Genomic DNA, 27,772 nt, shown 5'->3' with positions numbered 1-27,772 from the left:
TACTACTACTACTACTACTACTACTACTACTACAGGTAATAATAATAATGTGTCCTGGGTTTTGCTGGGTGACTTGTGGCAGGAATAGGGACTAAAGCAGTGTTTCCCAACCTTTTTTGGGCAAAGGCACACTTGTTTCATGAAAAAAATCTCGAGGCACACCACCATGCCAGATGGGGAAAGGTCACTTTTTACTTATGTAAAAAAAAATAAAAAAATAGTAACAGCATAGAAGGTAATGGTTAGGCTAGCATCCCTCTTCCAAATATGCTAGGTTTTTATTTGCAGGGACTGTTCTACATGGGAAGGGGAAAGGAAAGTTAATAGAAGGAAAGGCAGGTGGGAGAGAAAGAGAAAGAAAGAGGGAAGGAAGGAGGGAAGAGAAGTGGAAAGGAGGGAGACCGAGGCGGGGGAGAAGCGTCTGGAGAGTTGCACCGAAGTTTGGGGGGCCGCGGGGGTGGGCGCGCGCCCCAGGAGGCGGAGGCCAGCCCGGGCTGGGAGCCGCGCCGCGGCCCGGGGGCGGAAGGCGGACCGCGGCTCCCAGGATGTGGAAAGGGGACGGCGGCGCAGGGGGAGGAGACCCGCACGGCTAGGGCAGCGCGCAGGGGGAGGGGAGCAGGCCGGAGGCGGGCGAGGGGGGCCGCGATCCCGTGCGCCGCGAACATGGCCTCCTTCCCCGCGGGCCCCGCCGAGCCCCCCGGCCGGGGAGGGTGGCGCGCCCCCGCCGCCGGAGGAGAGCAGAGGCAGGAGGAGGAGGACGAAGGCGCTGCCGAGGAGGCGCGCCAACTTCTGCCAACTTCGGCGCCCGCCCCGTCGCCGCAGGCTCCTCCCAGCCGAGAGCCAGAGGACGGCGGCGGAGCAGGAGGAGGAGGATCGGGTTTGGCGACGGCTGCTGCGTCCTCTCCAAGCGTGGGGCTGGCCTCCGCCGCGCCCGATCCTCCGCGCTCGCCGCGCTTCTCGGTGGAGCAGGTCTCGTGCGTGTGTGAGGCGCTGCTGCAGGCGGGCGACCCCAGCCGGCTGGGCCGCTTCCTGGGCTCGCTGCCGCCCGACGCCGAGGCGCCGTGCCTGGAGGCACAGGCGGGCGAGAGCCTGGCCAAGGCGCGCGCGCTGCTGGCCTTCAAGCGCGGTGACTTCGCCAAGCTCTACCGCCTGGTGCAGAGCCGGCGATGGGATGTGGGAGGGAGCTCGCTCGCCGCCCCGCGTGTGCCTATGTGGGGCACGTTACAGCCCCGTGACGTCAGCGCCACGCAGGCAGCCAGGCAGGCAGACGGCGAGAGCCCCGCGCTGGGCGGCCTCTCCTCGCTGCCACCGCCCCGCCTCTTGCCGCCCAACTCGCCCGCCTCCCTCCCACGGCACACCAGGCAATGTCTCGCGGCACACTAGTGTGCCACGGAACACCGGTTGGGAAACACTGGACTAAAGTATGGGGAATGTTGCTTTTTGGCAAGCAGATGGCCTTGATCTTCAGCTCTCTTCGCTTCCTATGATTCAGTTAAGAGCACACTGAATGGCCATTGATTGAGACTCTATGGCTCCAAACGCCACTCATTTTTTAAGTCCTAGGATCTTTACCTTGACCCACCTAACACTTTAAGAATGCAGTCATCAGCTTCCATAAGCATCCTGATTCAGCAAACACAATCTATATTTTCTCCAAATGTTGTTTCATGGAAGACAGACTGCAAGACTACACAGAACTGCATGCCTTTTTCTTCTGGGATTCCTCTGCATCCCAAAATTTCTATCTGTAACATTCGTTCTCAGTGAGTGCAGCAATATGTGTGCAGTCCTCTGCAGGTCCAGCAATATTCTTTGGGATCAGATCAGTCAGCCAGAGCACTGTTATGCTTTTGCTTCTTTGGTAGTCCTTTCCTCAACTATTTGTTTCTAGAATAATGTTACAAAAAAAACACTGTTCAGTGACTATAGAGCATCTCTCCCCTCCCCTCACCCAACTTAGCGTAGGTTATATGCATTCTATGGTTGGATGATGATTTTAATATACCAAGATTTCCTTTTCATTGTGAATGACAAGCAACCAAATAAATAAATAAATAAATTTCAGCATTGCTAATTCTCTCTGTTGCTTTAAGCGTCATTTTATTCCCGCAGACCCTTGAGTGAAAGGAGGAGGCTGGTGACATCTAGTGGTCTTTCTGAGGGAGTGCAAGGAGGGGAGAAGTATGGCGTTAGATCTGGAAAATGGGGGGGGGGGTGTAAGAACAGTCAGATGACGCTGTGATGAACCTTGATTTCAACTAAGACCATTTTCGCAAGTAGCACTTAAACCCACATATCATCCCCTCCCCCCCCCCAGCATCTTGCCATTCTTAACAAGCTGCATTGCAATGACGAAAGACGTAGTCGTGGCTGGGAGGGGGTTATTTTTGCTTCCATTAATAACCCCCACGGGGACAGGAGACTATAGAATCGGAAAAGGCCTGGGAATAGAATCTGAGGTCAGCCAGAAGGCAACGGTCATGCACCGGTCAAATTCAGGCTTAAGGCTATTTCCCCACCTCATATCCCCACTTCGAAAAGCTTCCCCTAACACAACCCCCCTCCATCTCCACCCTCAGACAAGAAGCAGCCATCCAGAAACAAACCCCAGGACAATTTATTCCTCCCATGTAATTTTCTATACATCGTTCTGTAAAAAGACAGAAAGGTTACAGGGCAGGGTAGGGTGGGAGCTGGAGCTGGAATCATGTGATTCTACCCCTCGAATAATCTATCGCTGCCCAATAGCTGTGCCATTCTAAGATTAATCTGGTTATAATCATATAAACCCCAGGTGTTTTTCACTCTTCTCCCTCCCATCCTAAATGCTACCTTGCCTATGGCAGGTTGGGTGATGGCGAGCTGGGTGCTCTTCTAAAATACGTGAACTCCTTTCGGAACTTGCAATTGCCCATCATTTCCCCTTTCCAAATTCTCAGGCTGTCCCACTGTCTGCGAAAACAGTCTCTGTTGCTTACATCATACCCACACACTCTTTTTGATGTGAACTGTGATCTCCCCTGTCACCCATAAGTGTATACTGAAGGAAACGATGGGTGGAAAATCCTTTTTTTAAATCACTGTTACTCCCTTGACTGTGAATATGTCAGGTTGTTTAAAAGGTGTCAAGTCACACAGAGCTTCTGCTCTTTAATCCATAGGTAATGTTAACATCTCTCATTCTCAACTGCTTTGGAGTGTACAACTGACAGGCATTCATAGTGTGAGCAAAGGAGGTTCAGTTACACACACACACACACACACACACACACACACGTCCGCTTTTATACTCTGTGTTAATCAGTGTGGAAGAACTACCACCACCTGGTTCTGTAACTCAACAACTAATGCAGTTTGGAATCCCCACTATACCCATAAGCAGTCATTGAATGGCTGGAGGGTAGGGAATCCACCCTCAGGACCCTGTTTGTGACTTGAATGCTGCTAAATTTAATCTGCATTCAATTATCTTGGAATATGGCCGAATCATGAGGCAGCCAGGTAGCAGGTTTGGGTTGCCATTAAGAGTGGCAGAGTTGGAGATGGACAGATCTGACCTACTAGGAAGTTCTGCTGCTCAAGCCCCGCTAAAATGCATAGGAGCTGTGCTTCACAGTCCTTCACTTCAGCGATGCTTGCATAGGGAATCTTCCTAGTGGATTATTTACCGGGTTAATTGTTGGGAAAGAAGTGCCATTTGGATTTTCTATCTTGATCCAATCCTGTTTTCATCTTCCTAAATGGGAAAGCTGAGCTGGAATTTAGGATTCGAATTCAGCAAAGTAACCTGTGCGACATCTGTTCAAGTTTTGCTCTTGTCTTCAGAGTGGAAAAATAGAATTGTCATTCCATAGCTGATCTCACCTGGATAAGACTGTGCCCATTATCTTGACAGGTATCATTAAGGCTAGCTTGCATTCCTCTCTATCTTCCACGTGGACATTTCCACATAGGAATGTTTTCTGGGCGTTGAGCTGCTTGTTATTTTTAGAAGCATAATTTGATTTAAAGAGACATCATGTATTCCAGAATATTACAGTCCCTTATATGATATAATAAACGGCCCTAATACGAGTTCCAAATTTTATTTTTCTTTTGGTCTGGAAACGCAAATGATCCAGTACGCAAAAAGAACTAGGCAGACATGTGCAGGATTTTCCGGAGTGTTGTGTGTAATATTTTTATATAATATATATGTGCTCGTGTTTGCATGTGTGCCGTTCCCTCACCCCGTTTATTCTGTGCTGAAATTTATCATGGATGCTGTTAAAGTCTTCGTTCTTTGACAGAGGTAATAATAAATACACTGCTAAAGACAGTAGTTTAATTCCTTATACCTTCCAATCCGGCACAGAATAAACTCCATTCATCGCCGAGTAATTTTTTACCACATAAATCTTTAAAACGAACCGTTGTAGGCTGTTGAGGCTGAAATATTGCAAATTTATTAGTTATGCCCGTGTCGTAGTGGATTCGGTGCGTTTCTCTTCGAATATATTATCGGGGAAATTTGTGTCTTTAAATGCGACGTTCCTTCCATTTTCCAAAGGCAGGTTTATAACAAGCAGCTCTTGGTGAAAACCAACTCTGCCTTTATTAGACAAAGATTTAGTTCTAAACACTTTGCTAATCTGCCCACGTTGGTGATGGGGAGAAAGGGGGCGATGCTTCAATGTGGCACCCTATTTAAAATTGTCAGAGGAAAGCTTTTCCTCTTAACATTACTAATTATTGAAGGACGCTGGTTATTTCTTAGGAAGATGAAAGGAGGCAAACATTTCTGTTTAGGTTGCAGAGTTCAAAAATAGGAACTGCAAAAGGTTTTGTCAGCACAATATTCAGCTCGAACAACATCACAACTTCTTCCTTCCTTCCGACTTCGCAATGATTTGGAGACAAGGAATTTTTGTAAATCCAATTATTGTCCGTAAAAAAGAAAAGGAAAAAAGGAACCCATCAAATTCTTTAGAACTTCCTTTACTGTGCCAGAGCTTGGTGAGAAGGCAACTACACATTCACACAAAACTTGTTGGGCTTTAAAAATTTTATTTTTATTTTTTATCTCCTGGAGCTTTGGAATATAAATATGCATTGTCATTTAATTTGGCTGTGATAGAGAATTAAAAAAAAGAAAGAAAGAACAACAGTGGAAATCTCTCAGTTCGTTTAGAGAGCAGGAGATAATTATAAAACCATTTCCCAATTCGTGCGAGACGTGAGTAACATTTAAAAACCCGATTGATGTTGGTAACATTTAAAGTGGTTGGTGCCACGAAATGTCACATACGGTCTGGCTTTTCATTAGAGGAGAAGCAGATAGATTGATGGGATCGGGGCTTACATTTCTGGGAATAAAATAAGTTTGCTTTAGCCCCATAACTCCTTTCAAGTTTACCGATGTGGTCGGGGGGGGGGCTGGAAGGGGCAGCAGAGACTGGGGAAACTGCTCTTGCTTCATTTGTGGAGATCAAAAATGAAATGGTATGAACTTCCAGAGCCTGCTATTGTACCAGAGTAGCAACGAATCAACAGTTTTGTTTTTTTTATAAAAAATTTAAATTAAATTAAAAGCAGGCTATTAAATGCTACACAAAAGAGGCAAAATCCCACAGCCATGAGAACTATCATTCATAAGGAGCCGGGTTTGAAAGATAAGAGTCACACACACAATTAATATTCAAGCATTTCCCATCAAAGGAATTCTTTCTGCTATCAGAGAAACCTCAGAAGAGGGAGTGCTATAGACTTGTGTAACGTGGCCCATCTTTTTCTTTTCTTCCTTTCTTTGCCTTTTCTTTTTTCTTTTTCTTTTTCCACGCCTGCTCCATCTGTAAATGAACAAGCATCTTGATTTTATGGCTCTTTTCTTTGTTAAACTGAGAAATGGAGGGTGAGGAGCAAAAAGAAAAAGAAAGAAAGACGTGAGCAGACAAAACAAAACAAAAAAAGACCCCAAAAGATGATGATATTGAAAGCCTAAGTAACACTTTAATTCCACATTCATTTACGCTTTAGCGATGAAGTTGTCACAAGCCATAATGCAGTATTTAATTAAAGTAGCGCAAACAGATCTAGATATGTCCTGCGGTTGCTATCTCCAAATTATAGCTTATGCCGTCCCAGTTGTATTTATGAAACGGCAGTTTCGAAGGTGCAGCTGAGCTGATACAGAAAGTAAACATTTAAACCATAGCTGTCAAAAAGAAAAGGTGATGCTTTTCTTTTCTTTTTCCCTTGCTCTGTTTCCTCCCTCCACTTCCCAAATTCTCCTTCAGTTCTCCCTTGTGCAGCAGAAGCATCTTGATTTTCACAAGGGAGAAGCTGTGGGGAATTCCTCTTTCCTTCATTTGACCTACAGAATCCTGGGAAATGGGGTAATGCTACCCCTTCTTGCCGTGGAAAGTTTTGTCACACACCTAAGCGTAAGAAAATAGCATCTCAGGGTACCTCCAAATGACAGGATCTCATGCACAGCTGAACAGGCAGGAGGTGCCCTAGAGAAAGGCAAATAACGTGCTCCCAGAGACGCACCTTCCCCTGGACTCATCATGGTGAACCAGCCATGTGAATGGCACTGTCCCCGTGGTCTCCATCAGTGTGGACTGGTGGGGACAAGCACCAGTGGAAGCATCCCACATGTCTGAGCCTCAGGGATCAAAAGCACTGAGTCGCTGCACCTGCTCCCCAAAATTAGGACCATCTGGATTTCTCTAAGGCTCTATTTGTAGCTGAGTGAGAGAAAAGCAGGCTTCTTAGAGCTGTTTCTTTCTGTACCCAAGTGCAGGTGTCTCTGCTCAAACTTCCTGTTGCCAGAAAAAACCAAACCCACCCCACCTACATTTTGGCCTGGGAGGTTCAGGTCATCTCCAACATAACGTCTGTAGAGGAATACTTGTGGTAGAAGTCACTAGCGCAATATGGAGAAATCTGTATGAGGCTCACCAGAAAGGTTCAGTGAGGGAGATACTCAGATTTTGACATTGGTGCCTTCTCTAGGGTGTTGGAGATGGGATAGATGGCTTTGCCCTGGGCTGGGGTTGCAAACTGTCAGGGCAGTGGACCTCACCACTCTTGTGTTCTTCTGCAGGATACTCAACAACACCTGGGAAAAGTCAAGGGCTCACTAAGATATAAAGATGCCCCCCTACTGTTCAAGAACTTGTGCTAAAAACAGGGGCATGATGAGCAACTATTTCCGTAATGGGGAATCTCAAATGTAAGAACACATGTGGTTCCTGTCCCCTGTTACATCGTTGCCACTATTTTTGTCTTTCTTTTTTTTTGTCCTTGGGGGATGCTTTGTTGAATTGTGTTATTATGAGTTGGTAGAGTTGTCCTTCTTCACAATTCAGCTTCTCACCCATTTCTCTGGAATTAAATCTCTGAAGGTATGGGGGTGGAGCGTACACATCTTTGCCTCTGGTGCACATGCATGAATGTGAAGCCGCTGTGCAGTGCACATCTTGCTATGTCACACTCGCCGCAGCAGCTGCTGTGTGGTTTGAGCTACTGATAACCTGTCGTAGGGCAATTCTGTTTTCTCAGGGTGCTTCCACACTAGCTACTTGCTATGGAATAGCTATGCTCCGTTCACTCACTTTGTATGGGGTGTCAGTATAATGTCAGCGTCCAGTTGTTGTTCTCTTCTGTTTTCGCCATGCTGCTTCTTTCTGCAGATTGCAGAAAAATTGACTTGAAAAGAAAAAGAATGCAACAGTAACACAGTCTCCAGGTGTAGATCGCCTTAGCTCTTACTCTTCCATCTTTTTAAGAGGTGCTGTTTTAACGTGTGCAGTGACATGCTGAGTGGGAGAGCCTACTGCCACACATCAATTTCCGTACAATTTAGCTATTATCTTTTCTGGCAGCACCATTTTATCAGCATGTGTTTGGTTTCTTTAACTGAGCTCTTAAATTGCAATAAAATGCCTTTTTGCCGACATATAAATAAATAACCAAACGCTGAAATATTTGTACAATAGCACTTAAATAAAAAGAGGGGTTTAGCACAATTAAAATTTTGCTGTGGAGAATCGTCACACTATCTATCCCTTTCTTTTCAGTTGCTGTTATTTTACCAATGTGGTCTCTGTTCCCCCATTCTTACAATTTAGCCTAAACACTTTCAAGTATTTTAAACAAGTTATTGATTTTTAAATTTTATTTCAAAGTCCTTTAAAAGCAAATTAAAAACAATAGGGGGAAAATTATTAATGAAATTACATACTCAGATGAATGGCTTCTTTTTTGTCCCAGTTGTTATCCACTGGTGTGGATGGAAGATAGTGTGATGTATGCACACAAAAGGGCTACTCTCACCCCACAAGTGTGGAAAGTCCACTGCAATTCTACAGTGAAAAAGCAGTGATTGGGTAGTGATAGAGGCTGCCAATCTGGAAGCACCTTTTTGCTTCTCAGCCTTCTTAACCTAAACAACAGGCATCATGCTGGCTTTTGAAATGGTGGACAGCAGACTATTGCAGAGTAATTGAATGCAGCATAACAATGGCAGAAAAGAGCATTAATGTGTAATAATAAGCAGGGAAAGGAGAACATGGGCAATAACCATTGGTATGAAAATCAGGCTGATACAAGCATATAAAATAGAAAATATTGAAGGATATGGAGCCATGGCTCTTCCTTCTCCTCCCCTCCTACCAGCTCTAATACCTTTATTACTACTTGTCTTGGTGGGAGAGCCCAAGTTCCCCCCGCCAACTTACTACAGAGTAAATATCAATTCACACTGTTTTCTATATAGTGGCTACCACAAGCTGAGTTCCATACGAGTTTGGTATGGTATCTGCATTCATTGATAATGCAGATTGCATCTTGCCATGTTGATATTCAGGTATTCAGGTAATCATGTTGACATTCAGATATTCAGGAACAAACACAGAAATAACTTAGAAGCCTACTCCGTGGTGACTTTAACCACATTGTGAGAAGGAAGACGGTCACCTCCAACCTTGCTGTTAAAAGCCCGGCATTATCCCAGCTCGGTTTTCCAGATTTCTCACACCTTGACTGGATTATGGTGATAGCAGTGCATGGTGATTTCTCCATAGCTGGAGCTGTAGATGCAACAGAATGAAGATTGTTGAGATCTGAACTGAAAGAATGGACTGTACCATTTCAGGCTTCATGGGGGGAAATTTGAATGCTCCCCTATGTAAAACGAAAACTACAAAATACCTCCAAACAATGTCTCCGATATGCTAGTTTTCTACTTGTGCCATTGTTTTTAATGTGCTGAAATATTTGAAAAAAGGCAGAAAGCTTGCATCTTAGTGGCAGAGCATGTTTTTTGCATTCAGAAGGTCCCCGGTTTAACCTACAGCATCTCTGAGTAGGGCTGAAAGAGTCCTCTGTCTAAAACCCTGGAAAGGATGGTTTAGTGTAAGGCAGCTTCCTATTTCCTACATCTTTATATTCCAGGACTTAACCACCTCGGGCTTCTGTATGTGTATTTATTTTTATTTGTTGGTATATTTTTATACCATTTTTCAAAGAGATCTTCTTCAAAAGCAGCTCACATCTACCAAAAAGATGAGACAAAGGCCCTTCCCTCAAGGCTTACAAACTAAATGAGTAAATTCAGTCGGGCCCACATAGCAAGCTTTTAGATGACTATTGCCTGAATCCATCGCCCGCATGTCACAGCTGAAACTTCTTCTCAGAAAATTTCCAGATTGTTACAGGTTGCAATATACACAGCAGTAGGAACAGGGAAGTGTGGAAGAGTACTGGCAAAACATTATGAAGTTCCAGAAGTGAAGCATTCTTTGCATTTGTTCTGAACGTTTTCACCTTCGAGAGTTTGAGCCTTTTGAGCAGCATTTGTCAGACATGATGATTATTAATATGAGATTGGATGCAGACAGGACTGGGTAGAGTCAGTTGGATGCCTGCATGGAAAACTCAATTGGCACCCCTACTCAGCACACATTGACATGGAGCACAAGCCCCATTGAAATGGAGTTCTCCAGCACTAGCCCCATTGAAATGGATGGGAACAGTGAAAGAGCAGAACAGGACAGCTTCCCTTTATATACTGTGGCTCATGGAGTAGATGTATTTATTTGCCCTCACTAGCATTCAACTATCCCCTAGTTCAACTAGTTTTTGAAATGAAAGACACAGTGAAATATTCACCAGCAGTGTGAGCCAAGCTTTCAATGACAAATGTACTGTCCAACAAGATAAAACACTAGGGGTGGCATTCAACTATATTTTACTCAGAACAGACCCACTAAACTCAATTGGACAAGTTGGGTCTATTAATTACAATGTTTCTACTCTGAGTAAAACTTAGTTGAATCCCGCCTTGGGTCACCTACCTATTTTTCACCTTTCTCTCATACTTCAGGTGGGCTTACTGCTTTAGTTTTATAAAGCACATATATATTTATTTTCCTCACAATAGATGTATTGGTGACATCGCAGGCATTACCCAATTTACACCATTCATTCATGCCTTTTTCTGCAAGCAGACCTCCCCCAGCCCCACAAGCTCAACCTTGGAGATATATTTGTACTGAACAAAATGAGGATGTTTCCAAACTTCATTGCCCTACAAATCTATCTTCTTTTTCCATAGGAAGACCATTTCTAAATGTAGAAGATAATGCAGTTATAGATTCCAGCCAATGTAGAATTACAGAAAGCAGTAAAATACTTGGGTGAAGTATGGGTTTGAATTTCATTGTGGATTATGACTATTTTTCACCATCCCAGGACTTGTGTTGGACTTGGGTCATGCTAGCTGCTGAAAGCATAAGCTTCTAAACACAGAGCTTACATGGTGGAGCAATTATGTGAAGCTTGTCAACGTGTTTGTAATTTGGGTGGGCTGCTAAGTGTAGTGTCTAAGTGTGTGAGTTGCAAACTGGAAGCCCTAGTAGCCTTTAGCAGCACATTCTTTTTCAGTATGTATTTATATGTTACTGAATGAACTTAGTACTGTTCTAAAGAGGCTTGTGCCACTGTATTCATTTTCACTATAACCTACTAGCGTAGCTACCCAGCTAGATGTTGATGCAGCATGGTCATCTCAAAGAAAATGCTTCCCAGTGGTTAGTCACATTTCATGCTAAATTAGTAATGTACAGAAACTCTAATTAGATGGACCTGCCAGGTCTCATGATGACTTCCTATGTCAATGTCAGTGGCTCCGAGGATAGTGCAGTGCAGGGATGAGACATGACCACAGGATCTGGGCCATCCATACTTTTGGAGCTTCTCATGTGATATAAAGCTTGACCACCTGGAAGCTATTCCTTAGCAGTTCTCACACCATATTGACAACAATCTCTTATCTATAATATGGAAATAATACTGACCTAGGTGATGGGACTGTTGTCAGGATAACTGAGACCAGTTCTAGACATCGCATCAGAATGAAATGGGACACATTTTTTAATATTCCCCTCCAAACACATGCATACACAAGCACATACATATATATATACACACAACACACTACAAGTAGGAAAAGAGTTTAGCAGGTGGCTTAGGCGAGAATCTTTCTCCTTTGGGAGCAAACATTCAATAAGAATTTATGAAGAGCCCTGCTGGATCAGGCTAAAGGACCATCTTGCCCAGCATTTTGTTCCCATAGATGCCTATGAGAAGCCCACCAGGAGGACATGAGTGCAGTAGCACATTTACAGATGACATATACCATCTCATTCTGTTGCATGTGTAGACCAGGACTGAGATCATGTGCAGTACACAATGTGCTTTGAATAGTTAGGGAAAGCACCTATAGAAATGCATTGTTTTGTTTTTATTATGCATACCCGCTTTTGGGCATGCTTCTTCAGCTGTTTGAAGCAGGGTGCAAAAACCTGGTGCGTGCAGATCTCTGCAAGTGACCTTAGCCATCACAAAGCAGGCTCCACACACGACACTTCTAACTAGCCTGGGATTCAGCATTTACTGCAGGTGCCAGAATGGATTTGGATCTTGAGAACAGGCTTCATTCGCAGTCCCAAAGTTAATATTCGTAAGGCTGGTGCAGATGACATTTTTAAGATGCATGCCTGACCTTAATATGGATATGAGCAAGTGTGGAAGAGAATCTGGGTTGATGAAGAGTGGTGTATCAGCCCACCCACTCATGAAGAAAAGCTTAAATAATTGGGGCCTTTAAGCATGCGAAGAACAGGGGAGGGAGGGCATGACATAAGCTCACAAAATCATGAACCGCTTGATTTCATGGAAAGTAAATGGCCTTTTAAAATAATCAGAACACATTCTTAGTAAACAGATAAGATGAATCAGCTCAAGGTCCAGCTTGCTGTTCCCACAGTGGCCAGCCAGATGCCTATGAGAAGATCTAACAATGGCTAGTAGCTGTGATAGCTTGAAAGAGAGCCTCCTTGTTCAAAGATGCTATATCACTGTCTACCAGATGCCAGGGCCAAACAGAACGGCTCTCTCCATTGTGCCCTGCTTGGGGATTTTTCAGGGGCCTCTAATGCAACTTTTAGAGAGGGTGCTGGACTAAGGCTGCAATCCTATGAATACTTACCTAGGATGTGAGTAAACTCCATTGAACACAAGCAAGGTTGTGCTGCAAATGGACCAAAGTAAAGCCATTCTTATTTCTTTAAACCAGCCACTGCTCCTTGGTAAAAACTAGTGCATGCGATGACTCGTTTTCCGCTTTCCATCACCCTTTCTATTGCAGAATTGGTCATTACAGGTTGCTGAGGGCGGGGAGGGCGGAAGAATTTCTCCGCACAGTCATCTAACGGAATGGGAAAAAAACACTAGAATAATTGGAGTGACCTTTTTAAGAGAAGTGGCCCTCCAGGGGGGTTCCAGTCAAGAGATATTTTGATAATTCTAATCATCTAATCAGCACTTGTTTCTTTTAATCTCTCTCTCCCCCCCCCCCTTCTTACTTTTCCTCTTTCCTCTGGATTGTTCTTCCAGCCAGGGGAATCTGAAATAAATTGACTCCTTTACGTAATTATTCCAAACCCCTTCACAGGTCACTTCCAAAGTTTAACTCTGATGGCTGCTCATTTTCATCAGATGCGAGCGGCTCAAGACGTTAACGCTGAAAATAATTGGCTGCTGAACAAATTTAGGAAATTGAGTGTGTGATAAAGCAAATAGAAATGTTTCCTTTATCTCCCCCACCCCCCTTTCCCCTTCTATCGTTTCCTCTCTGGCATGGGGGTGGGGGTGAATGGAAGGTGGACCTGCTCCCTTTTGCCGCGCTCACAGATCTGCTATTAAAGTTCCACCTATGGCTAAAGAAGTTTTTGTCCGTGAAAAATGGTCATTTTGTTCTCCATCCCCACCCCCCACCCCAATCCTTGCTGGATAGAATGTTATTAAAATGCTAATTTAAAAGGAAAAAAAGAGTTAAATATCTAGCAATGGTGAAGTCTAATTGGACCCATAATGAGTTTACTAAATGTGAGCGCCCCTGACACTCGCGGAGCATAAACAGCCAGCAAACAGATCATTAGCAACGGCGTTCATTTATTTTGGCGACCTTAAGATGACCCCGCCGAGGGTAGGGTAAAAGAGCAGGTGGATCCGGCTGTGACACCCCCCTGGGGGGGTATCCAGGAAATGAAGCTATAAGCAGCTGCTATAGCAACACCTCTGTTGAACAGATGATGTAACGAACAGCACCGGCCTGAAAATCTTGGCAAACCAGAATGCGTCCAGCTCCCCTCCTCCTTCCCTCAACACACACACACACACACAGAGAGAGACATGAACAGGGTTTGCTGAAACAATCACAGCTCTTACCATGATTCATTCGTTCCTTTTGAAGGTATACAATGTACCTTTTTTGACCCCATTGGATTTCGAAATGAGGGATCAAAGCTCTCAAAGTGCATTTACCCCAGCATGCTCCCCCTCCCCGCCCCCGGGACCTCACCACCACCCCAAAAGCAGGAAAGCAAGTTGTCTTAGCCTGTACCAGTATCTACCGAGATCAGGCAGCTGCCTGGAATTCTCATGGATATTTGAACGTATCTTCAAGAAGAGACTCGGGCAGGGCACAATTCTGAATCCTAATCCTTGCTGTCCTGCTGGTGTGCAGGAGGGCAGTGGGGACTGGATTAAAGCTTGCAGGAGAGAGGGATAGGTGCAGAAAGCTTTAGCTCAAGGTGAGGAAAGCCTCATGCCCACACAAACCTGGGAGCAGCACTGCCGTTAATAAAAGCTATACTGCTCATAGTACCCCCACAATTCTCCACCTGAACCCCATGAATGGCAAGGCAGGGACGGTTAAGTGTATGAATGTATGTGTATGAATGAGAGAGAGAGAAACACATAAATTCAACAAGGAAATGGGTGCATCTGATCCTCCATGTCAAGTACAGATTGTTAAATAAGGAATACAATGCATTACACAGACAATGTGACATAAATTAGCAGTGGTTTTGTGGGACGTTGTGGGTCTTGGTGTGGGATTGGGGAGTCCTAATCTTTGGAGTTTGTAGGAGTGTCTATTCTATGGGGCGTTGAGAACCTCAGGATGGTCACTCTATACAGCAGGAATGTTCCAGGGAAATGAGTACTTCCTAACAAATGTGCACTTCCCTAAAAGAAGAGGGTAGCCACGTCTTGCAGTGTTTAATAGTTTCTACAGCGTTTCTCAGCAGCCATCAGATATAGGTGTGGGCAAAATCCAGCTGAAAGTGAGCACCTAGTAAAAATAGGAAGATTGCAAAGGACAAGCTAAATTTTATGTTCAAATCAAGGGCATCCTGGACACCACAGGAGTTTTGAGGTGCATGGCTGCTCATAGATTCATATTTTGTCTAATTCTGGGTTGCTGCGCACATACTTTTTGATCAGCTCTGACACAGATATTGGTAGAAACTGAAAGTGCAGACAACTTCAAGCAATGAGAAACTGTCCAATTTGAACTTGAGCTTAGAAAAATTGATTCCAACCAAGCAAGACTTATAAAGACAGCAGACAGCATCTCGTGGATGAAATCTGGATTTTAGGATGTCAAAACTATTTAGTGTCTCACCACAGAAGCAAAAATGCAAATCCAAATTTTATAATCTGGGAAGCTGAAATTTGGACTAGCGCTCTCTCTATATATACATTCATTCCCATCAGTAAAACTTTCAGCTAAATACTACACCAAATTCACCAAAGCCTGTGCAACCTCTGACAGTAATGAAAGTTGGGCAAAAAATTAGTAAGGTTTATTTTAGCAGTACATTTCAAAGGTGTGCTTTTATAGACATATTATACAATACTACTTCCAAAGCTATAATTTAATATAATATTATTATGTCTACACTTTATATGTTGCAATATTCTCTGCTTCTAAAGGTTAGGTGAGGGCAGTTATATATAGAAATTTATTATTTTTATTATCACTTGGGGTCCACATTTCCTCCAAGGAGTTCAGAGTAGCGTAGGAAGGAATCCCGCACGGTCTTCCACCTAGTTACTGCCCAGGCCCAGATCCATGTGGCTTGAGAGTTGGGGCTTTATTGGATTTGACCATTCCCTTGGTCTAGAAATAAATATGCATGCACTGAAAGCAAGACAAATAAAACTTACTGCTTTTCCACTCTTGTTAGGAGACTGGATAACTTCCACAAGATTGGTCCATTAAAAATTCCCACTCAAGAGTTCACATCCTCGCAATGGACTAAAAATATACTGGCCTGCACCCTAAAAGATTGTTCTGTCTAGTCTGTGAATTTCAGCATGATTTCTGAAAGTCATCTTGATTTTTTCCTGCATATGCCAAAGAGATACACAGGAAGTGCCCACATTGTACATACATGTTCTCTGCTTTTTTCCATGACCATACTCATGTCTCTGAAAGGTGGAGGAAATCCATCTTTTTACTGCAGTTTGTTACTGGGTTGTAGGAAATGCCGTTCAGCATATTTCCAGTCCATATCAATTTAGTATGTCAATACATAACTATTCTGCATCAATCAGCTGGTGTTTTTTTAAAGGCATGAAAATTTGCATTATTTTAAACACATTTTTGTATGCATTTTACTGCATAATGTATATTATTGTGTGAATTCCACCCTAACACATGCATTTTTGTACAGACTTTTAACTGCGATATGCATTTTTCTATATGCATTGTGTTAGGGGGTTTTTTGAGCCAAAAACTACCTTACAAAATTCAGAGAAGTGCCAAAACTGAAGAATAGCTGCATTTTGATCTGTGTTTTATTCTGGAGAGCACTCCTATCTGGTAACACACAAAGAAATCCTAATCAGATGAGAAGCTCTAAATACTCCTGATGTGGCATGGGAGCAACCACAGAGGTGGCAGCAACCAGGACCATCTAAGTGGCATGCGCAGCATATCTAAGGTGACACACCAACCAGCTGCTTTTGTACTTTAGTAACCCAGTTCATGGAAGTATGGAATAGCAGGTGACTGTGGATGTTCTACTGGATCTGAGGTTGAAAAGTAGACAGTGTGCAAGCTCTGAGCCTCACTGTAAAATGATGCAGGAGATCACACATGCATTACAGTGGTACCTTGGTTTAAGAACTTGGATTAAGAACGCTGCAAACCCAGAAGTAGGTGTTTTGGTTTGTGAACTTTGCCTTGGAATAAGAACATGTTTCATTTCCTGTTGAGTGTGTTCCATTTTTAAGTTGAGTCCCCCGCTGCTATGGGAAAGCACGCCTTGGTTTAAGAACACTTTGGCTTAAGAACAGACTTCTGGAACGGATTAAGTTTGTAAACCAAGGTACCACTGTACTGTGCTGCTGGACGAATGCTGTTGTGTCCTAAACAATCGGCCTATGCATACCCAGTGTAGCAGACCTCTGTGCTGGTTTGGCACATGGGCACCTATGAGGCTTGTATTGGTCTGGTGGCTTACATGAACAAGTTGCTCCAGTAGTGGCTGCCCTAGACAGCTATGGGGCCACGGACCTCCAAATCTCAGAATGACAAACAAAGTGATTTTCTTCATATACTTAATGGGACCTGCGAAATCAGTTCATCATAGGCATCCCCACTGAAGTTCATAGGACAGATAGTTGCCCCATGGCCTGAAATTAGAAAGCTGATTAGAGCTGGACTCTTAGGGAATAATGTTTCCCTCTGTTTCAACCAGCTTTCTTTAAAAGCAACCTTACTCATGCCAGCTGCCTGATGTCTTTATTTGGGGTGTGTTTCCCCCCACCCCCTGCCTCTTTGCAAAGGGCACGAGCAAGAGTAATCCCTGGAAATTAGTATAAAATGAAATAAAAAAATCTCAAGTAACAAATGCCCTGTTACCCCTGCTTCCCCCCCTCCTCCACCCCCCCTGGAACATCCCCCCTCCCTCCCTGGTGCACTTTCGATGAACCTGTGAAACTGTAGCAATGGCCCTTGAAGTGCAGTGGGGGGAATGATTTAGGAGAATATTAAAGGCAGTGTGGAGATTCAAAGGCGCCTCTCTCGGGGAGATGTGGAGAAATACGCAGCACAGATGGGCTGCACAGATTAAACATTTCCGTCACATTGTTTCCAAATTGTGTTGCGGTGCCTGAGGGTTGGCACTGCGGTCAGAGCGGCGCAGCGGAGTGGTAAGGAGCCGCCACGCTTTTATGGAATAAATATTAATATGGCAGCACCACGTGATTTTTGCGATCCCATTGGCTTGGGGTGATTGTGGAAGGGGGAGGAAGAGGGTGAGAAATGCTGTAACCAAGCTATTGTCTCTGAACTTGGATGCTTTTTTTTATGGGGTGGGTGGAGGATAAATGGTATTAGGATTGTAAAGCACTTTGCAAACATAAGAAGAACTAATATGTAATCATGGAATTCTTTTAACTGGGAAGGACCAGAAGGTCATCAAGTCTGTCACTCTCCCAAAGCAAGGGGGGGGGAGATCTTATATCAGGAGCGCCCCAACCCCGCCAGCTTAGATATGGGGGTGCACACTGTCTTCAACATAATAAAAAACAGGGGGGCATCTAACCTGGACACCCATTGTTATTTTTTTTTAATTCCCAAGGTAAGTAAAATAATACAAAGTGCTAGGACAAACCACCGATCCCAATCCAGCATACAAGTTTATTTCAGTTGCACAAGATTCTTCCTCCAAATAGAAGTTCAAGGAAATGGGAAAAGGGCAGGGGGACCTCCTTGTTTTTAAATAATGCACTTGTCTGCAGGAAACCAAGGCAAATATACTAGCACTTTTACACTTTGGTAGGGGAGCAGAATTCTCTTAATTGAAGCATCGTTACAAAAACAAATGATTTTTTTAATTTTTATTTTATTTGTTGATGCTGTTGGCTTTAAGGAATTTTGTGAAAAGCTGAACAAGTTGGTAAAAAAGTGGTAAATTTGACAAGTTGATACCAAACTTTTTTACCTTAAAGTTCATCAAGATTTAAGTCTTAAATTTTATTATGTTAAATTTCCCCCTCAACATTAGGATGCATTCCCTACGAAATACAATTCCTCTTGCATTGGTGTATCTCACCTCTCTCACCTCTGAGATTACAACTAAGTGCCACAAGCCCCTATCAAGAGCATATTGAGGCATTAGGGTGCCCGTATTTAGGTACCAGGGACATGGGTGGCGTAAACGGCATTTCTGTGCGCTGCTCTGGTTCGCCAGAAGCGGCTTAGTCATGCTGGCCACATGACCCAGAAGCTGTACCAGTAAAGCAAGATGAGCACCGCAACCCCAGAGTCGTCCGCGACTGGACCTAACGGTCAGGGGTCCTTTTGCTTTTATTTAGGTACCTAAAGAGAGGGGGAGCTTTTGATAACTTAAGAAAACAATCAAAGTCAGACATTATTGTGCACTCTTTCTCTTCCTTCCATGAGTGAGTCCACCATCTTTTGATGCCTGATGTGGGAAATCTAACTGGCATGCCCTTGCACTCATAATAAACAAGGGCATAACCCGTTGGGAAGCTGTCCTGTACATGCCTGATTGAAATGAATGGGAGCTGCCAAAACCAGGCATCTGAGGAAGGCTTACCTTATTACAAGACATCTCTGCTTCCAGTGTTCATCCCCAAATTGTCCTGCCTCCTCCTGGAAATTAACTGCACACTTTTTTTGCCTCTATCCCATGAAGTTCCTTGTGGGAGTTTTGCAGCGTTCTGATTATATTAATAGCAAAGAAGTAATATGGGATGGTTGTGCATGTTGTGTAGATTTAATAATTCATACTAATTGTGATTTATGGGAAGAAGCGTTTGAATACGTAAAGAACCAGCCTAGGAGGAGGAGTGGTGAATGTAAGCACATGGAAAGAAAGAAAGGCAGCAAACCGGAATGTGGTTAAAGGTGTGGGCAGAGGATTTATGAAAGGCAATTGAAGTATGCCACCTTTACCAAGAGAGAAAAGGCTACTCGCCTGAACTTACTTTCTTATTTATTTATTTATTTATTTATTTTGATTTTGCATTTTCTATTTTACATATACAAGCAAAATAAGAAGATAAACATGAAATCCCCTTTGACTTCCCTCCCTGCCCCATTGTCGATCTTAATATTGTGATTTCCCCCTCTGCATCTCTTTGATAAATCCGTTCTTATAAATCCCCTATCATTCCATAGTTCAGATTTTTACCACAAGTTTTCTGTCATTCCTACCAAAGTGTGTAATTGTTTACAATCGTTTTTCAAGTAGATTGTAGACTTTCCCCATCCTTTATTAAAGTCCGCCTCTTCCTGGTTTCTAATTCTTCCTGTAAGTTTTGCCATCTTGGCATAGTTCATCAGTTTTATCTGCCACTTCCTTGGTCAGAGTTGTACCATCTTTCCATTTCTGGGCTAACAGAGTCCAGGCAGCTGTAGCCACGTACATGAATAGCTTCATCTGGTCCTTCGGAATCTCTGGACCTATAATACCTAAGAGAAAATCTTCTGGTTTCTTAGGAAAAGTTATTTTCAACATTTCCCTCCCAATTCATTACATATCATTTCCCAGAAGTCTTTTATCATCTTACATGACCACCACATGTGATATATATATATATATGTATATGTATATTTAGAAAACCCTTCTTTTTGTCCAACTTAAACAGTTCATTAAGCTGGTGATATTGCAACCAGTGGCGGAGGAAGGGGGTGCAGTCCTCTCTGGGTGTCATCACTGAGGGGGGGGTTGATAAAATGAGGGTTTTTTTTTTTAAAAAAAGGGCTCACAAAACTTTTTAGGAGTGACGTGGTGGCTTAGGCGCCTGCAGGTTCTGCACTGCCTGAAATGGCAATGTGGGACTTGCGTCTGCCTACTGCCTCTCCCTCAGCTGCCCTACAGCTGAGGGGGAGGCGGCAGAGAGGCTCCAAGCATCGGAGAGGCTGGCCCCACCCCCATCGGCGTGGGTCACACTGCCCCCATCAGCGCAGATCGTGCTGCCCCTGGCTGCAGGACACACACACCACCGCACCAGGCATGCAAGCAGCTAGCTACACCACTGATTGCAACCAGTCAGTTACTAATTCTCATATCTTTGAACCTCCTTATTTTTAAATATTGATCTACTTCTATTAATAATTCTTTATATGTTGCCCAATCATTTCTCATATTCCTTTTTTTCACCAATATTGTTTCAAGTGGGGAGAGCCACCATGGTGTTTTGTGTTCCAATAATTTTTTATATTTGTCCCATACTTCATACACCGGTTTCCTTATAACGTGATTCAGAAAAGCTTTATGTCATGCCACAAATAGGCATGCCAGCCAAATCTGTTATCATGACTTTCAAGATCTAATATGGAACTGTTTTTCAGCGATATCCATTCCTTTAACCAGCAAAGATAAGACGCCTCATAATATAATCTCAGATCTGGTAAGGAGAATCCACCTCTTTCCTTGGCATTTGTCAGTAATTTATACTTTATTCTTGTTTCTTCTCCTGGCAGATAAATCTAGTAACAGCTTATCCACTCAATTCCCCGGAGCCTGGCTTTGCATGCAGGGAAAGTCCCTAACCATCGAGGGTTTGAGTCCCTTCAGCTACCCTCACCTGGTTTAGCTGGCTAGTCAAAGCCATTCCCTGGCTCTGTCACATGCTGACAGCTTCTAGGAGCCACAGGTGGGAGCTGAGTGCAAGGTGGGGACCAAAGGTGGATAAATTACCCCAGAAGGAGCACAATATGTCCCCCACCAGAAGCAGTACCCTCCCCTAACACTCCATACACTCCTGTTATGACATTAATGTTATGACTAGATATAACATTCATGGTATGAATCCTTGGGGGAATCTATATGCCATTGAATTGTTTTTGTATCCATAGGAAAAGGTATGATCAGTGACACTTGTGCCTGCCAACTGTCTAATCACAACTCTGATGTGAAGTGCCCATATTGAACTAAGCACTCTCCAGATATGTCCAGTGTTAGTTTATAGAACGTGTTTTGTCCACCAGCACTTCACAACTGGTCTTCAGCACTTAGAAGTTAAAACAACTGAATTCACTCTGAGATACAGGTGTTTGTGAGAAATAATCACATATAGTCAGAAATTAAGCACTCGTTCAAGCACCAATTAGAACAGGAATGCATCACCCATACAGCTGTTCAGAGGGAGGAACGTCAGACAATTCCACACAAGATGCAAATAACACATTCCTGGTCCATGGAATCAGGTAATGCCAGAAAACCAATCATGTCCCTCTGCCTCCTTTAAAGCTCTCAGAGCTGCTGCATATCCATATTGTAGTCTATCAGACACACTGGTCTGAAGGGAAAACACACTCCAGCAGAGCAGAGCCTTTAAGAGGTGTGACCTAGGAAAAGTCCCAAGGAACAGATAGAAAAGTCTTGAGGGTCTCATTAGGTCCCTTGGATTCCCAGTCTTCATTTATCTGTGCTTATTGTTGAGAGGTTTCTCCTAATGTTTAACTGAAATCTACCATCTGTAATGTAAGCCCATTAGAACTAGTCCTGCCCACTGGGGCAGCGGAAAATAAGTACCCTGTTCTATAAGAGAACCCTTCAGAGATTTGAAGTTTATTCTCATATCTGCCTTCAGTCTTCTCTTCACCTGGCTAATCACACCCAGTTCCCTCGACCTTTCATTGTACAACTTTTGCCCTCTTCTGAACCTATTCAGGTTTGTCTGCATCCTTTCTAAAGTGTGGTGCCAATGGAAAACTGGGCTGAAACTAACAAAAGGAAATTCAATATAGACAATTTTTTTAAAAATCAAATGCACAAGGATAGTATGGGGGACATCTGGCTTGGCAGCATACAAAAAGGATTTCAGGATCTGGTCATTGACCATAATAATAAAGATTTGATTAGATCTCAGAATTATAATCAATCACAAGCTGAACATGGATCAGCAGTGTGGAGCTGCCAAAAAAAAAAGATAATACAATTTTAGGCTGCATTAGTAGCACCATAGTTTCCAAGTCTTTTAAAAAAAATCATTTTATCCTGCACTGGTCAGACCTTATCTGCAGTACTGTGCCCAGTTATTCTGTAAAGGTGATTACTAGCCCCAATGGCTATGTTCTGCCTTCACAGTCAGAGGCAGCAAATGCTTCTGAATATCAGTTGCTGGAAACCACAGGAAGGAATAGTGTGCTTGTGCTCAGATACTTGCGGTACCATGCTCAAAAACATGACCCAGGTTGATGAGAAACCATTGATGAACATGCTCGATTTTTCCTGCTCTGGATCCACCTGATGGGATTATTGTATACCCTGCATTTAACCAGTTTGCTAACCAAATATCATGGGGAACTTTATCAAATGCTATGCTGAGATAAAGATAAATTATGTCCACTACATTCCCACAATCTACTAAGCTTATAACCCAATTAAAATCACTTATCACTACATTGTTACACAGATGATTATAAACTGACTCCTTTTTCCTCTGTTCTAGTGTGTTCCAAGGTATCAAAGTCAGACTGGCCACTCTGTAATTTCCCAGATCTTCTCTCTTCCTCCCACACCCCATCTCCATACTGTGAGGTTCCACACTCTTCTCCTCTTGGGAGTAGACAAAAGCAACTCCTTTCCTAGTTGCAGGAGTTCCTGATATCCTGGAGGAAATGGAAGGAAAATACAAGCTCCTATGAAGAGATGGGGCCCGTTCCTGACCCCGATATCTAGGATTAAGAAGGCTAGACTTCCATGGCAGAGGCCACGTCATGACTTTCTGCCTGACCATGAGGCAACGTAGGCTGTCATCTCAGAAAATAGGTTTTGGGCACTAAAGAGACAGAGAGGTCTCATTCATAGAGCACTACCTACAGGGAAGTTTCTCTATGCAAGCCCCTTTGAAATGACGGGGGCGGGGGGGGAGAGCTGCACATGAGCACAGGAGAAACGTCTTGAGCTGTCACTGCAGCTTCCTGGGGGACATACAGACCCTAGCACCTCGCTTTCATTCTCAAAAACTGGCCAATGTGCTCAGGTTTCTTCCTTTCCAGTGTTAAGCCCTAAATTTTGTTCTGAGCCAGCTTTCAGCCCTGGGCCAGTTTTTGAGGTAAACAGATGTCTGCAGCAACCCAATATAAAACCCTCCCATGTCAAGCGACCCTCCAATAATGCGTGACACAGCTCACCTATGAATTAGAGGCCTCCATTTTACTAACAATAATGTATGATGCTCCGGCACTAATAATGGGGCCAAGCAATCATATACCGATAAGCCTGTGATTGATTTTGGCTTTTCTCCTCGGGCATCCATCATCCCGCCATTGATCTTCTGTGAGCGACTGGGGCTGATTAACTACATCGCCAAAGTAGGATCGGGGTTGTTTACGAGGCACTTGGACTGTAACTAGAGCTAAGTTGGGGTTGAGGAGTAAATATTGCTAGATCAGCGTTGGCAAGGTGGGGTGTGGAGCCAGCCTTTTGTTTTAGAACAGGTAATGTCTCACTATAGAGAAAAGAGTTTGCCTCCAAACCCTGAGGCTTAGTCAGGAGCCAGAATCTGTTTTCTGTGCCAAGCAGGGCCAGCCCATGACATTTTGGCACCTGAAGCAGACCCCAAAATAGCACCCGTTTCCCACTAGGGAAGAAGGGATGAGGGAAGATCTACATCAGGAACAAAGGTGTGAGGGGGAGATCAACATTGGGATCTGCTGCCCCAGTGGGCCGTCACTGCACCTTGCCTCATGTGTGGGCCGGCCCTGGTGCCAGGGCTCTGCTCTGGAGAAAACTAAGTACATGAAAAAAAGAGTGCCTCTGAGCATGTGTAGTGATTCTTTCCATTCATAGTGAGGGCAGAGCTGTACATGATGAGCAGAAGTTCTGTATTGAGTTCTCCCTGCTCCGTAACGTGTAGTAAAACGTAGCCAATTTCTTGATGTCGTGCTGCGTGTTTCCTCGTCATTGCTTCACATCAAATTCCTCACATCATGGAAGGATTTGCCACATCCTGGAAGGCAGGATATAAATAATTGCAATAAATCAATAGAGATAAATCACTGGTTGTCAGTGCCAAGGAAAAATGCAACATGATGATGGTATCAGAACATGCTGTTAGTTTTACTACAAGTTATGGAGGAGGAAGGGGAGAACTCAAAACCAGGTTGCTATTTTGGATAGCAACCCCATGTCTCTCATAGCATGTAGTTCCTGTATACTTTGAGTAACCACAGAATGTCCAATGCATACACTTCTGGGACAGAAGGAAGGAATTCCTTTGAGTGTTTATTCCAACACCTCTTGCTTCTAAAAATTAACCAACCTCTTTGATGATTGACTAGGAATTCAGCCCAGCCTTCCTCCTCCTGTCAATCTTATCTGTGGCCATATTGTAGTTTGCTGTTCCTGTCAACAGCTTAGTTCAGAGTTCTGCAAATTGTCTCACTTATTCCACTGTCAGTGCTGTTGGCAGCTCATGCAAGTGGGATGAATTTTGCAAGAGCTTAGCTCTAAATCCCAGAGCAACCATAATTAGGAGAATATAGATTCACATTTTGGGAAATAAATTGTAGCAAGGAGAACTTGCTTGAGCAAACACACACACACACACACACACACACACACACACACACACACACTGAGTCAAATTCATTTTTGCTCTTAATTATTTGCAAATGACAACCTGTTTCAGTGTTGCCTCGCTGACAAGCAGCCTGCAGGAAATGCTTACTTACAGAGATACTGCACATGTAATGCACATGAGATCCTGAACAGTAATATTTAAAAATACTCACTAAATGCACTTCACCCATCATGAGTAGCAGTTGTGAAAGCTGCTGCCAGAATCAGAAGCATGCTCCTGCTATTTGTGGTTAGGGATACGCATTTGGTAAGGATCTTTTAAGCATCACTCTTCCTGCATAAAGCATTTGCGACACATAAAGGGGCTTCTCCTTGTCTGCATGTGGGGTATATATAACATCTAAAACTAGCTTTTAACAAGCAGCAGGTCTTACCTTGGTTTAGCTCAGCAGGTGAACATGTCATGTGCATGCAGAAAGTAACAAGTTTGTTCCAAGGCATAGGCATCTCCAGTTACAAAACCTCCCAGAGTAGGACTGGGAAGGACCTTTGCTAGAGAGCCGTCACCAGTCAGAGTACATTGCACTGGGTTTAATAGACCAAAGGTCTGATTTAGTATAAAGCAAATTCATTATATTCCTATGACCACTGAGTAACTGCAACCAGCCGCTGCATCTGGGCTTACCGAGAAAGAACTCAGTGGGTGATAACTTCCCATTAGATTTGCACCCCAGTAATATACATGCACACATATTTTATACAGAAAGCGAAAGAGCGCTGCAGCCCTGAGGCTGTTTCTGCCTTGCCCCTCAAAGACGTATCAGTGGTCATCTTGGGTAGTTGCTGAGCTGTCATGCAGAACGCTCTACAAATAGGGAAACAGTGGGGATGGGGGCAGATGGAAATTAAAAGCGAGCGGCTCTGTAGCAGGGGTCTTCATTCTCTTTTCCGGCTTACGAGAGCTGCCTGCTGTTTCCTCCCAGTCTTACTCCCCCTACCCCCTGCCGCTACCTGCTTGCTAAGGCATTTTCTTGTGGCACGGTAGAGAGAGTCCAGACATCGAGACAGGAGGCATGCAAAGGACACCCGTGACGCTGTCGGAAAGCAGTAAAGCAGCCGCATGAGAAGGCTGAGAGTAGCCAAGAAATGTCCCCCTTGTTGCTTGTCGGCATCCTATTTTGGTTTATATGTCCTTTCCCATAGGTTTAGATATTGTTTTCCCATTAGTTGGTGTACATCAGCAACATAAATTCTTCTATGTCTGTGCATGTGCAATCCCTCCACGGACCCCCACGCCCAGGAAAGATTGATCCGCATGCAGCTGTTTCAGCTTTGCTGCTGACAAGAAATTTGGGAGCCAAGGGATGGGGAGAGAAATTTTGCATTTCATTTTTACTTCCTTTGCATATTTTTGCTTCATCTTTTTTAATCGGCAGGGATGCCACCCCTGCGCTAAGCTTATGTTCTGTTCTTGAGATCCTTTTACACATCTTGGATAACACACACACCTCTTTCAGTTCATGCAGTCAGCACAGGTAAGGTGAAATCCTGTGATCCCATTCCCTAGGCCACAGTTGAGACTTCAAGCCAAGAACATTACAGATTTTCCTAATTTTTGATACTACATGCCTCCATTTGATTTCACTACTCAGCACACCAATTTTAGGCAGTCTTCAATGTGCCTGTCTTTCATACCAGTACTCCTATGAATCAGGGGGTGCAGGAAACCTGAAGCACATAACACTTTTACCCTGGGCCCAGGAGAGGGGCTGGGAATGAACTCCAAAATCCACTATCATTTTTGAAACTGAACTCTGCTTGGGATGCTGACCTCAAAGTTACAGTGCTTAGACATGTTACAGTGCTGAAACATGCCTGCAAAATAATTAAAAAGCCCCTATTAATGCTGGATTGCTGTAGGACAAACTCAGCATTCTTGCTGCCCTTGTTGGCATGAGTCAGGGGTGTCCCCTGCTAACTCTAATCTACAGTGCACAGGTCCTGGAGCAACTCTGCATGGGGAGCCAGCTACCACAAAAGGAGGGTTAAGAGCCTGGACTCAGGATTGCGGGTGTGGCATGGGGAGCCTCTCTTGAACTGAACCACCTCAGACAGCTACCTCCTCTGTCCTCATGGTCAAGCCTGCTCTGGATCAATGGACATGTGCAGGTCCAGAGGGTCTAGCGTCTAGCACTCACTGGAATTTGTTTCAACATTTTCTGCTGAAGAAGTCATCCTCTCCATCACCCCATACAAAAAAATTCCCCCTCGCTAAGCAAAGCCCAAACCTCCGGCATCAGCAGCTTATGGAGGGAAGCTGGCAAATTAGCACCTCCAGACGCAAGGCAGGGTTCACCTCGGGCCGGGGCTCTGCCAGTGCAACTTCCTCCATTTTAATAGTTTAATAAAAATTAGCATAATTAACGAACATCTGTATGATCCAGAGCGGTGCAATTTGGCACTCGGAAACGAGAGCTTAAACATTATTGCTGGGAGTTTAATGTTGTTTTAATTCTTTTTGGCACAGCACAGGGAAATAAAGCGCCCGGCGCCGATGGTTCTCGGCTTGTGCTCATTTGCATTCCATTCTTCCTTTTTTGATTATGAACAATCGCTGGCTCCCCAGCAATCCATCAAAGCCGAAATTGTTTTAAAATACCTCACAGTGCTCAGGCCAAGGCAGTGCTTGGAAGAAGGTGGGTCCGGTCTCAGTCTTCGCCTTTTACATCCATCTGGCACAGTATCCCTTTCTCTGTTTTTTCCTGGTGCCTTGGGCTTGTTCACACACACACATCTACATCACTTCATTACTCTGTTCTTGGATATTTTAGCAGAATGTGTGAACTGACTCTGGGCTGAAAAGCATT

General features: G+C 43.9%; 2 protein-coding genes and 1 long non-coding RNA gene across 10 annotated transcripts in view; 1 reads left to right on the top strand and 2 right to left on the bottom strand.

Moving 5' to 3' along the window:
- The window catches only part of SKAP1 (src kinase associated phosphoprotein 1), a 339,196-nt gene that overhangs the window by 305,441 nt on the left and 5,983 nt on the right, over nucleotides 1-27,772 (top strand). The gene's annotated exons all lie outside the window — the stretch shown is intronic.
- LOC309517873 lies at nucleotides 4,594-9,178 on the bottom strand. 3 transcript variants are annotated; one of them, XR_014213314.1, is made up of 3 exons: nucleotides 8,962-9,178; nucleotides 7,599-7,692; nucleotides 4,594-7,102 (listed from the first exon to the last, which is right to left on the bottom strand). It is a non-coding gene; the product is annotated as an uncharacterized lncRNA (long non-coding RNA). The 3 variants fall into 3 exon arrangements; XR_014213315.1 differs by having other exon boundaries at nucleotides 7,599-7,670; XR_014213316.1 differs by lacking the exon at nucleotides 8,962-9,178 and having other exon boundaries at nucleotides 4,594-5,876; nucleotides 6,943-7,102; nucleotides 7,599-8,123.
- The window catches only part of SNX11 (sorting nexin 11), a 30,482-nt gene continuing 26,956 nt past the window's right edge, over nucleotides 24,247-27,772 (bottom strand). Inside the window, exon 5 of the mRNA XM_082197413.1 lies at nucleotides 24,247-24,333. Coding sequence (XP_082053539.1) covers nucleotides 24,312-24,333 — 22 coding nt within the window. The 3' untranslated portion in view covers nucleotides 24,247-24,311. The remainder of the gene's footprint in view (nucleotides 24,334-27,772) is intronic.

The sequence above is a fragment of the Podarcis vaucheri genome, assembly GCF_965113315.1.
Source record: "Podarcis vaucheri genome assembly, chromosome: 13".
In the NCBI taxonomy this organism is placed as follows: domain Eukaryota; kingdom Metazoa; phylum Chordata; class Lepidosauria; order Squamata; family Lacertidae; genus Podarcis; species Podarcis vaucheri.
The sequence above is the reverse complement of the archived record's forward strand: the minus strand, read 5'-3'. Positions and strand labels throughout refer to the sequence as shown.